This window comes from Eleutherodactylus coqui, chromosome 7, assembly GCF_035609145.1.
Source record: "Eleutherodactylus coqui strain aEleCoq1 chromosome 7, aEleCoq1.hap1, whole genome shotgun sequence".
Lineage (NCBI taxonomy): Eukaryota > Metazoa > Chordata > Amphibia > Anura > Eleutherodactylidae > Eleutherodactylus > Eleutherodactylus coqui.
This window is the reverse complement of record NC_089843.1, coordinates 224,316,606-224,329,037: the sequence shown is the minus strand read 5'-3', so window position 1 is coordinate 224,329,037 and position 12,432 is coordinate 224,316,606. Positions and strand designations below refer to the sequence as shown.

The following is a 12,432-nucleotide window of genomic DNA, read 5'->3' as shown; positions in this document are numbered from 1 at the left end:
GAAGAGGAGAGAGATGGGGGACAGAGAGGACTGTAGGGACTCATCAAAGTCCTTGGTGTGAATGGCCTGAAGGTTCCTGTAGGTACTGTAGGTAGGTGGGTCTGGAGAGATGTTAGGGAGTGTGACAGAGAAAGAGAGGAGGTTATTGTCCAAGAGTGGATGAGGGAAGTTAGTAAATTGGAGGCAGAGCAGAGACAGAGGAAGACCAGATCAAGAGTGTTTCCATCCCTGTGAGTGGGAGAGGCCAAGGGAGGAGGTGAGCGATAGAAGCTAAGAGGCAGTTGGGGAGATGGGGGCATTAGTGGGGATGTTAAGGTCACCTAAGATGAGGGTTGGAATTTCGCAGGATAGGAAGTGGGGGAGCCAGGCGGCAAAGTGGTCCAAAAACAGGCGAGCAGCACTTGGGGGGGGGCGGTAGATAACTGCCACTCGCATGGACAGCGGGCGGAAAAGCCGTAGCGTATGTACTTCAAATGATGGAAAGGTGAGTGAGGGTACAGGGGGGATGACCTGGTAGGTACCTTTTGGGCAGAGAAGAACACCTACTCCTCCGCCACGCCTGCCATCTGGTCTTGGGGTATGAGACAACTGCAGGCCATTGTAAGACAGTGCAGCAGGGGAGGCCGTGTCAGACTGCTGTATCCACGTCTCTGTGAGAGTGAGCAGATTTAGAGATTTAACAGTAAAAAAGTCGTGGATGGTGGGGAGTTTATTACATGCTGACTGGCAGTTCCAGAGGGCACAATTAAAGGACTCAGGGGAGGGGGGTTCGCATGGGTAGGAGATTTATGAGGGCGACTGTTATGTTTGTTAGTGACATTAGGGGGTTTAAGGCTAAGTAAGAAGGTAAAGAGTGCATGCGAGCTGTGCATAAGTGAGGATAGGAGAGAGGGGCTGATGTGAATAGTGTGCACCAGAGGGGGGCGTTTGAAAGAGGTTCTCCAACTGAAAGCAAAGATGAGGACAGAGGTGACAGCATTAGTGATAGCTGTGAAGTGTAAGGCATTGAGGCAGAGTTTGTGTCCTACCTGTCTCCTGCCCTGTCGAACTGCATCACAAATAAACATTATTACCTTCAGAAAATTTAAAAAATGGGTTAGATGTCTTTATTTCTGTATTGTGTCAACTTTAGCTGTTGTTACATATCTGAACTCCAAGGCCTCGGCGCACAATATATTGTGGCACTCCACTTGTACACTGTCTGTTCACGGCGCCAAATACCATATAATACTTCACTGTATAACACAACCTTTATAGAAACACAAAAATAACTAAAAACCACTTGCCTGCGGCCTCCCAAATGTTTCTTAAATATTATTATTCTTCTCTTTCTGTTGCTTTGTTCTGCTGCCGTTGATTCATGATCCTGCGAGTTCAATAAAAAATATGCTTACTAACTAACACTATTACACTTAAGGCACATATACACGGGACAACTGTTGGGCAAACGGCTGCAGTGCTGCTGCACAGGAGTATCGTTGGCTCACAGCGGGGTGGCTGCAGGAGATTTCTCTCCTCGCTCCCTCAACCCTCTCCATTGCCCTAACGCAGTACTGACCGGCTGCTATTTACACTGAAAGCTCATCATCTAGTTTTAAGCTGCAGAAAACCCTGATCGCTCAGTGTAAATAGCAGCCGTTCAGTACTGAACAGCCGCTGTGTTAAGTGAATGGAGAGGGGCGGGGGAGAGCGAGGAGAGAAATCTCCTCCTGCCTCCTGCCCCCCTGCTGGATGCTCTGTGAGCCAGCCAGCGATACTAGCTCCTGTGCAGCAGCACTGCAGCAAGTGTATGCGAGGATGAGTGTTGGGCATTATTTATCCAACCTTCGCCCCGTGTAAATGGACATTAAAGGGGTTCTGTCAGCAAAAAAAAAAAACATAACTATACTCACCTGTACCTCACTGGGCCATTCACCAGACACCTCCTCGTCTTCCAATGTCCATCCTGCAGGCTGTATGAGGCAGTGCAGAAGCTGGCAAAGTTCCAGCTTCCGCAACTGCCTCGACCACTTCCGGGCAGCAAGTACTTCCGCCCGAGTCAGTGGTCGACACGTGACGCGTCACTCCTACACCGACCGCGTCTAACTGCCAGAGTCGATGGCGAGTGAGCATGTGAGCCAGAAATGGGGGGAGCATGTGCACTTGCTATCGACTCTGGAGGTTAGACGCGGCCGGCGTAGGAGAAGACGAGGAGGTGTCTGGTGAACGGCCCGGTAAGGTACAGGTGAGTATAGAGTTTGGGTTTTTTTGCTGACAGAACCCCTTTAAGCAAACTGAGTTACAGATAATGTATAGAAGTAGTAGACAATCATTACACTTAGGCCGGTCTGACACCACCAGATTTGAATTGCAAATTCCACGATGGGCGGCTACGCGGAAAATCGTGAATTATGGGAAGGGGGGAGAGAATATATAAGCGTTGCTTTAGAACTTTCAGGTGTCATTTCCTGCCTGCGATCGTATTCCGCGCGGACGATACATTGTGCATACGCATACATCCTCATGGAAAATCACACGCATCCCTGAACAAACGCGTCCACACACAATTAATTTCCACGATAGATTGTAGGTCTCCCACTGCAAATGTCCGCATGCGGAATCCGGCCGTTCGTGTGAGCTCGGCCTTAAATAAACGCAGCAATTGGTTTACTAAAGGTGTAGCCAACATTAGCTTGAAGGGGTTGTACCCGAATTACAAGTTATCCCCTCTCCACACCGGTCGGTGCTCTAGTCATTCATTGGGCTGTCAGAAATACCCGAGTGTGCGACATTCTGTTATCTCCACAGCCCCATTGACAGTTAGGGCACTTGTGTGAGCAGCGCTCCGTTCAATCACACAGCGGGGGCAGTAACAGCACAGTGAGGAGGACCGGAGGGGCCACCACCAATCCGCCTGCTATGCCCGATCCTGCGTGCCGTGTCTTAAATGTACTATTTGAGTTTATGGAGATTGTTGAGTGCATCTCTGAATGTTATAACTGCTGTTTCATATCACACCATAGTAGTCTTATAGCTTATACATTGTAGCTATATTAGTGTTTCTCCTAGGGATTAAGTACATCGTACTAAGGGGTACATTGGGAGGCGGGTTACATTGTTAAACTTTATTACATTTAAAAAAGCCTATAGTTGCTAGTGGGTTCAACCTCCACTGGTTTGCACTGGCGATTAACTAAGAGCGGGGTGACCTAATCAGAGTATGATAAATGGCATCTGTTGAGCTTGTTGTGTCCTTTCCAAGCAGACGAGGAGCAGCAGTACTGCAGCTAAGAGCTAGAAAACAAACAAATCAAGTGTGCGAGTGTGCGAGTGTGTGCAGTGGTCTAAAGTGTGCTGTATTTTAAGTGTGTGACATGAGTATGAGTGACTTTAGAAGAGAGTGACTTATAGTTATTTGCTGCTTATCTCTTTTTTGATTATATCTATTACAATATATCTAATCTATCTGTACGATCCCCATTTAGAATGTGCTCAATGACTGATAACACCATCCAGTGTGCATCTTGTACCATGTATGCGGCCCTTGACCAGCTGGCTGCATACTGCTGTACGAGATGTGAGTACATTGCCCATTCAGAAGCCCTGATCCTGGATCTAAATAAGCAGCTCGCAGCACTGAGATCCATTGACATCATGGAAAGGAGATGCTCCCTGGGTAGATGCTTGCTGGGGTAGATGTGGGGGTGGATGGCAGCATGGAAATGCAGGATGTTCAAGCAGCTAACTGGGTGACAGAAAGTGGGGTATAGGGTGGAACGTTAAGGAGGCTAGTCTTGAAACTGGCACACCCCAACAAGTCTGCAAAGTTGGCACATGAAGAGAATGCCATTACAGGCTAGAAAGTTCCTGGAAGTAGGGGGGCTCAATTATTAGGGGCAGACAAGGAAATCTGTCCCAAAGATCAGGATTATTGAACAGTTTGTTGTCGCCCTGGCGCTGGAGTTTGACCCTCCTGGATTGGGCTGACTGGTTATTGGGAGGGGCTGGTTAGGATCTAGCTGTCATGATACACATTGGCACCAATGATAAAACGTGAGGCAGGTGGAAAGTCCTAGAAAATTATTTGAGTGACCTTGAATGTAAGTTTAGGGTGAGGATCTTCAAAGTAGTATCTTCTGAAATACTACCAGTGCCATGTGCCACAGCAGAAAGGCAGTGGGAGATTAGGGGGTAAACAAGTGTCTCCAGAGTTGCAGGAAGGAAGGGTTCAGATTCCTGGAGAACTGGGCTGACTTTACTGCTGGCTACAGGCTCTACCGTCGGGAAGGGCTGAATCTCAATGGTCAGAGCTCACATAATCAAGTAGAGAAACCGAAAGGCAACTGAACTTCTCTGCCTACCACCTTCATGTAATTACTTTATGTCTGAGGAAGGGTTAAATAACGGAAACATTGCATAACTGCAGGAATAAGAGTCTATTACTCAGCAATGGTTTTCTTTTGTGGATTCAATAAGCTCCACTTCAGCATTACACTTGGCATGCTGGTCCAAGACTGATGGGTAGTGATCCCTCCACTTGGTCACCTCTGTTGTTGGCATGGGGTCCACATGATATTTTTTTACTTCTCTCAAACCACAAAACCCATTGGAGGCTCCAGGATTGTATCTCTTTTGCTTGGGGAGCCGTCTATCCGCCACTCTCTTCCTCTTTACTGTATGTGTTGAAAGTTTCAATGAAAAGAGACTTGGTAAAGAGCTGGGAGACCCCATTGGTGAGACCCGGCCCCCAGTTTAACATCCTTTAGGGATATAGATCCCAACTGGGTCCGTAGGAATATCAAAGTATTGAGCAGTTGTGATAAAAGTGTGCCCTTAGTCTGAGGGTCCAGATCATCGGTTCTCATACCGTTATCATTGGTTGGCTGCCCAGCTCCCCATTCCAACAGGCGTTCTGCATTGCATATAAATGAGCCAATCAGCTGCCGAACGAGCGTTTGCTTGTTTGTTGTCTGATCGTTTACATGGTCGGAAATCGGCCAATTAATCTTCAGCAAATGTTTGTGTCTGACGGCCGGGCTGTCGCGCCCTAACGAACAGCTTATGGACTACTTTATACACTGTACACTTTGCAACATTTTACCCATTTTCTAACAATTTGTATTTAATGTTGTCTCTCCATTCTCTAATTGTATTCTAATTGTCTGTTTGCTTCCAGCTTTTTAGTTTAACTTCCCCCCCTTTTACTTGTCATTCACTCGTTCACTGATGCTGACATGTGAAGTTTGCTACATATTCCTGATTGCCTTTTCTTTTGTCTCTTTATTGGGCTATTCCAGGAGCCATGGCTAACCATCTTATTACCAATGCTCTGCTCCGTCCTCGTGGCGCTAACAATCCCTATAATACATTGCTGGGGGAATTGGCTGTCTATAACAACCCTTCTGTAAGCATATACAAATTACAAGGTGTGCTTGAGTTTCTCTTAACCTTTCTCGTTAAAAGTCCCTCTGTATACCTTTTTGAATAGATGGATTTCAATTTCAGTAGTTTGATTTCTTTCTTTTTGATGCAACTTCATAGTGTTTTATTGCGTAGAGGTTACTGTTCCATTCCATGTAATGCTCCAATCATGTGACTGTGGGTTTACAGCTAGCTTATGGATGAAGCGGCGGTTCTGCTGCCTTTCGTCCTCTCATGGGTTTTGATAGACCTTTTTTTATTCCGATTTATGTTTTTAGCACTGTACGTATTTGTTATTACTTGTCTGCCCTAATATTACAATGACAGAAATGTTTCTTACCTTATTGTTAGAGTTGTGTGAAGCGTATGACTTATTTTCTTACAGGAACTTCTCATGTGTCTTCTTAAGGCTAGGGCTTGGTCACGCAACATCAAGTCTCAGGAAAGTCCCACCACCAATAAATGAGTGTGTCCTGCTGTCACACTGCGATTCGACTGTTAACAGAATACAGATCGGAGACAGGCATGAGCAATAAACAGCAGAGAAGAGACACATTTGCTATATTTCACTAAATGATATAAATGTTACCACAAATGTTCCTTAAACTTGCAGTTGGTTCAGTCACATCAGTGTTACCATACAGGAGTCCTTCACTCACAGATCCCCATCGAGGTGATCCCTCCCTGACAAGCTCTCACACTTCTCATTCCTCTTCGGTATCTCCCCCCTTCTAAGACATGGTTTTATATCCTACGGGCTGTTTTCTCTCCTCCTTTCTGGAGACGCCCAGTCTTACTGTCATGATTAAGGAAACTCTTGATTTATATCGGTCTTTATAGCATCCACACTGTATGGGCCATTTACACGTAATGGTTATCACTCAACATTCTTTAGAACCTGACAGTTTTGAGCGATCATTTTGCATTAGGTATTAGTGGGCTGGTCAGCCCATTAGTAGCTAACTAGCTTCATTTGCATGTATTTAGAGAACAGTGGGTGGTCTGTTCTCTAAATACATCACTTTTGTTCTGCCACATGGGCTGTGGGCTACATACAATGCTATCAGTGCTGCCCGTGGAGAACACAGCATGCTGTCCCTCTTATTAAGGACGATGGCTTTTATGCTGAGCTGAACTCAGCGATGGACGAAGTTTGAGTGATAATCATTGCATGTAAATAAGCCTTTAGAAAACTCTTGAGGATCAGATTGGGCTAAGGTTGGGACATCGACACAAAAATATCGATAGTCGATACTATCAACTATCGCTGAACAAACTATCGATTATTGTAAAACATCGGTGGGAAACTATTAATATTTCGATATATCGCCTTTTTACATGCTGTATAAAAATAAACCAGGTCTGGGGGTAATAAAGCAACAATCAGCAAAAAAAATATAGTTTTCTTTTAAAACTTTAAACGGTTTATTAACTTCTAACTATTACTAACATGAAGATATATTAGAGTTACAGATGAAACCTCTAATTATAATGAGGTCTATGAGAAGACGTTCTTTATCATCGGCCCCAATAACCGTTGTCTAACATTATTCTGCCGCCCGCCCTCCCTTCACAACACTCCGTCTAGCGGACAGAACCTCACCGGCTTTTGTAACCATTCTTCCTGCTGGAACTGAAGTAACAACTACAGAAGGATACTTTCTCCCGGGCCGGTACATATAGAGTAGGGTTAGCATTTTTCCCTCCATATTTTAAAAGGATCGTCTCCTAAACCACCTGGGGGGGCAGCTTTAAGTACAAAGCGAGTTCTGGTGTTCCATCTAACGTTCCTCGTGTTTTTTGAGGTTCCAGGTCTCCTCTACAACCTTCTGATGAGCGCTCCATAAAGAAAACTCAGCATTTCAAGTTGCCACTAAGGGACCAACGGTCTCCATGGCAAATTGTAAACAATGCAGGGCCTGGTAACGCGAACGCAGCGCCCCGAACCCAATTATAATTGCGTTAGATGAACTCCTATCTTTTCTATGGGTACTACATTGACGTTAGACGCTGAACGCATGACATGTCGCGTCTCCTTTTCTGGCCGCGACCTTCGTGCATTCAGCGCAGCCCTCCTCTTCCATTTAGACAGCATTGCCCACAGCCATAGCGTTGGACGCAACCGTTCAGAGCCTGCGTCTAACGCGATGCACAAACACATGTGGAGGAGGGACTAAGACCCCACTATTCTGAGAGTCGTTTTGCCTGGAGCAAACCTGATTGGTGACCAAGAGTCACCTCACACTTTCCAGAAGTTTGTAGAACTTGTTTATAAGTTCATTAGTGCCTCCAGCAAAACTACATCCTGTACAACACAAAGGAAAGGGCGGAAAGTAAAGAGCGAAGATCCAGGTCACCGGACCAAAAGACGGGCTGCTGCTTTACAGAAATCCATATTATATCGGCTTAAACTATAGATGTTACCGATATATCGGACATCACAATATCCATGGAAAGTATCGCCAAAGCATTAGCCATGTATCGGTATTTCGGTACAACGGTTTTCGATGTCCCAACCCTAGATTGGCCTCCCAACTCCCATCCTACAATATGTGAATTAAGAATGATAATGCCCCACCAGTATCAAGCTGACTAATATCAGCCTTTATGGCATCCACGCTGTAATGGGCCATTTAGCTGACTGCTCTTTCCTGTAAAAGGGCCACTAGGCATTATTCCTCCTCCTGTAGAGATAGCTGGGATAAACTAAAGACCTTCTGATGGAACAATCAGTGTAGACAATCAGCATGTTGCATATTGATGAGCTACATTCTATTCAGACATGCACCAAACAAATGATTCTCCTATAGAGATGAGCAAACTGAGCCCGCAAAACCTGGATTTGGGTTTCAACCTTTGGTTTGGCAAGAACACAAACCCCAATCAGTTTGTTTCTGCTGAACCGGAAGTTCTTTAGAAAACTCCCCTAAAACAAGTACTGAGCACTTTCTAAGAGCCTGATGGTGCTGCTGCCTCCTCCTGAATGCGTGTAGCTCAGTAATGATGTTGCCTTGTAGTGCTGGATATCATCTGATAAAGAGCAATATCTGCATGGAATTCGAAAACTCCCTGCAGATGTTGTCCATGGTCAGATTTAAACTTAAGCTTTATTCTTAGCCAGATTTAACCACTAAGCTACATGCATTGAAGTGGGGCACCATCATCACCACACATTTAAAATGACATCAAAAGCATGTTGGTAGCACTTTCAGAACTGGAGCTACAGCTGTTTGAAGTGGGGTCGGGAATAGTTCATTTACAGCTGTCATTTTTCAATCAGTGTGAAGATCAGAGAGGAGGGGGCAAGCAGGCAGAAGAGAACATCTTTGTCATTCTATGGTCTCCCTCCCTGTTCCGGAGGAAGGGTGACATGAATAGAGAACTCTATTGGAGTACTGAGATCTCTCCCATCATCTGTTATACCCAGGACTGTAACAAGGGGGCGCTCTAATAACTATGTATAGATACATCAGAGGTCAGTACAGAGATCTCTCCCATTATCTATTATACCGAGGACTGTAACAAGGGGACGCTCTAATAACTATGTATAATATATCAGGGGTCAGTACAGAGATCTCTGCCATCATCTATTATACTCAGGACTGTGACAAGGGGGCGCTCTAATAACTAAGTATAGATATATAAGGGGTCAGTACAGAGATCTCTACTATCATCTATTATCCCAGGACTGTATTAAGAGGGCGCTCTAATAACTATGTATAATATATCACAGGTCAGTACAGAGATCTCTTCCATCATCTATTATTCTCTGGACTGTAACAAGGGGGCACTCTAATAACTATGTATAATATATTAGCTGTCAGTACAGAGATCTCTCCCATCATCTATTATACCCAGGACTGTAACAAGGGGACGCTCTAATAACTATGTATAGATATATCAGGGGTCAGTACAGAGATCTCTCCCATCATCTATTATACCCAGAACTGTAACAAGGGGGCGCTCTAATAACTATGTATAGATATATCAGAGCTCAGTACAGAGATCTCTCCATCATCTATTATACCCAGGACTGTAACAAGGGAGCGCTCTAATAACTATGTAGATACAGATCAGGGGTAATCGGCTGAACTATGTTTTTTTCAGCCCTGCACACTATGTTACTATGTAATGGCAGGCAGCAGAGGGCTTAGTTTGCTTATACCCTGCTGTGATGTGTTTGGGATTGCTGTGAATTTGTGCCATGTGAAGATAATAAATGCTAGTTTTTACCATAATCCATTGCAGTGGAGTGACTTCATATGTATGTGCCAACATCTTGTACAGGAAGTAGTGCCCCATGGATCTGACTAAACACTATATCATATATATTACACATGCTGGCAGGAGCTGCTGCTGTATTCCCTCTCTGTGACCCTCTGAGTCAGTAGACCATAAAATGCATTTCTGAAAGTGGTCATATTAAGAAGGAATTGTTCTCAATTTTGGGATTAAACATATTTCCTGAGCTTAGTCCTGGTGTTGTACTTCTGTTATGAGTTGGCGCTGTATTATGGCATGCACTTGGTTCTGCTGCTGTCCGCATGCGAAATAGATCAACAGGTTACGGATGAAAACGCACTGTGCGACCGATTGCCATGCCACGTTCACCTTTGGCGGCCAATAGCCGCACAGGTTTGCTCATCATTCGCTGTTGTCAGTGCACATGGTATGACTGTGTATATGTAGCCACACCTTGGGGCAATCTACTAAGCCCAGCATTTTCAACGCCCCCCCTAGTATAATTTCTACCAGTGCGCAGAATTTTTTATGCATGAAAAGATGAATGAATAGTTTTACATTTTTTGGGAAATCATTAGATGTGATGTGCAGCACTGCAATATCTAAGCTGTGCCCTAGCCTATACAGATCAGCTCTGGTGGCAGTTAGCAGCCTCATCCAATGCTGGCAGTTAGTGGCCTCATCCAATGGTGGCAGGTAGTGGCCGCATCCAAAGGTGGCAGGTAGTGGCCGCATCCAAAGGTGGCAGTTAGTGGCTTCATCCAAAGGTGGCAGTTAGTGGCCTCATCCAATGGTGGCAGTTAGTGGCCTCATCCAATGGTGGCAGGTAGTGGCCTCATCCAAAGGTGGCAGTTAGTGGCTTCATCCAAAGGTGGCAGTTAGTGGCTTCATCCAAAGGTGGCAGTTAGTGGCTTCATTGAATGGTGGCAGTTAGTGGCCTCATCCAATGGTGGCAGTTAGTGGCCTCATCCAATAGTTGCAGTTAATGGCCTCATCCAATAGTTGCAGTTAATGGCCTCATCCAATGGTGGCAGTTAGCGGACTCATCCAATGGTGGCAGTTAGCGGCCTCATCCAATGGTGGCAGTTAGTGGCCTCATCCAATGGTGGCAGTTAGTGGCCTCATCCAATGGTGGCAGTTAGCGGCCTCATCCAATGGTGGCAGTTAGTGGCCTCATCCAATAGTTGCAGTTAATGGCCTCATCCAATAGTTGCAGTTAATGGCCTCATCCAATAGTTGCAGTTAATAGCCTCATCCAATGGTGGCAGTTAGCGGCCTCATCCAATGGTGGCAGTTAGCGACTTCATCCAATGATGGCAGTTAGCGGCCTCATCCAATGATGGCAGTTAGAGGCCTCATCCAAGGGTGGCAGTTAGCGGCCTCATCCAACAGTGGCAGTTAGTGGCCTCATCCAATGGTGGCAGATAGCGGTCTCATCCAACGGTGGCAGTTAGCGGCCTCATCCAATGATGGCAGTTAGCGGCCTCATCCAATGGTGGCAGTTAGCGGCCTCATCCAATGGTGGCAGTTAGTGGCCTCATCCAAAGATGGCAGTTAGTGGCCTCATCCAACGATGGCAGTTATCGGCCTCATCCAATGATGGCAGTTAGCTTCCTCATCCAATGGTGGCAGTTAGCGGCCTCATTCAATGGTGGCAGATAGCGGCCTCATCCAATGGTGGCAGATAGCGGTATCATCCAATGGTGGCAGTTAGCGGCCTCATCCAATGGTGGCAGTCAGCGGCCTCATCCAATGGTGGCAGTTAGCGGCCTCATCCAACGATGGCAGTTAGTTGCCTTATCTAATGGTGGCAGTTAGTGGCCTCATCTAATGGTGGCAGTTAGCGGCCTTATCCAATGATGGTAGTTAGTGGCCTCATCCAATGGTGACAGTTAGTGGCCTCATCCAACGGTGGCAGTTAGCGGCCTCATCCAATGGTGGCAGTTAGCGGCCTCATCCAATGGTGGCAGTTAGTGGCCTCATCCAATGGTGGCAGTTAGTGGCCTCATCCAATGCTGGCAGTTAGCGGCCTCATCCAATGGTGGCAGATAGCGGTATCATCCAATGGTGGCAGTTAGCGGCCTCATCCAATGGTGGCAGTCAGCGGCCTCATCCAATGGTGGCAGTTAGCGGCCTCATCCAACGATGGCAGTTAGTTGCCTTATCTAATGGTGGCAGTTAGTGGCCTCATCTAATGGTGGCAGTTAGCGGCCTCATCCAATGATGGTAGTTAGTGGCCTCATCCAATGGTGGCAGTTAGCGGCCTCATCCAATGGTGGCAGTTAGCGGCCTCATCCAATGGTGGCAGTTAGTGGCCTCATCCAATGCTGGCAGTTAGCGGCCTCATCCAATGGTGGCAGATAGCGGTATCATCCAATGGTGGCAGTTAGCGGCCTCATCCAATGGTGGCAGTCAGCGGCCTCATCCAATGGTGGCAGTTAGCGGCCTCATCCAACGATGGCAGTTAGTTGCCTTATCTAATGGTGGCAGTTAGTGGCCTCATCTAATGGTGGCAGTTAGCGGCCTCATCCAATGATGGTAGTTAGTGGCCTCATCCAATGGTGGCAGTTAGCGGCCTCATCCAATGGTGGCAGTTAGCGGCCTCATCCAATGGTGGCAGTTAGTGGCCTCATCCAATGCTGGCAGTTAGTGGCCTCATCCAATGGTGGCAGTTAGTGGCCTCATCCAATGGTGGCAGTTAGTGGCCTCATCCAATGCTGGCAGTTAGCGGCCTCATCCAATGGTGGCAGATAGCGGCCTCATCCAATGGTGGCAGATAGCGGTATCATC

At 46.4% G+C, this 12,432-nt stretch overlaps 1 protein-coding gene across 1 annotated transcript in view; it reads left to right on the top strand.

Moving 5' to 3' along the window:
- Positions 1–12,432, top strand: part of ADGRL3 (adhesion G protein-coupled receptor L3) — a 604,084-nt gene that overhangs the window by 511,827 nt on the left and 79,825 nt on the right. Inside the window, exon 24 of the mRNA XM_066574505.1 lies at positions 5,277–5,405. Within this exon, the coding sequence (XP_066430602.1) occupies positions 5,277–5,405 (129 nt within the window). The remainder of the gene's footprint in view (positions 1–5,276; positions 5,406–12,432) is intronic.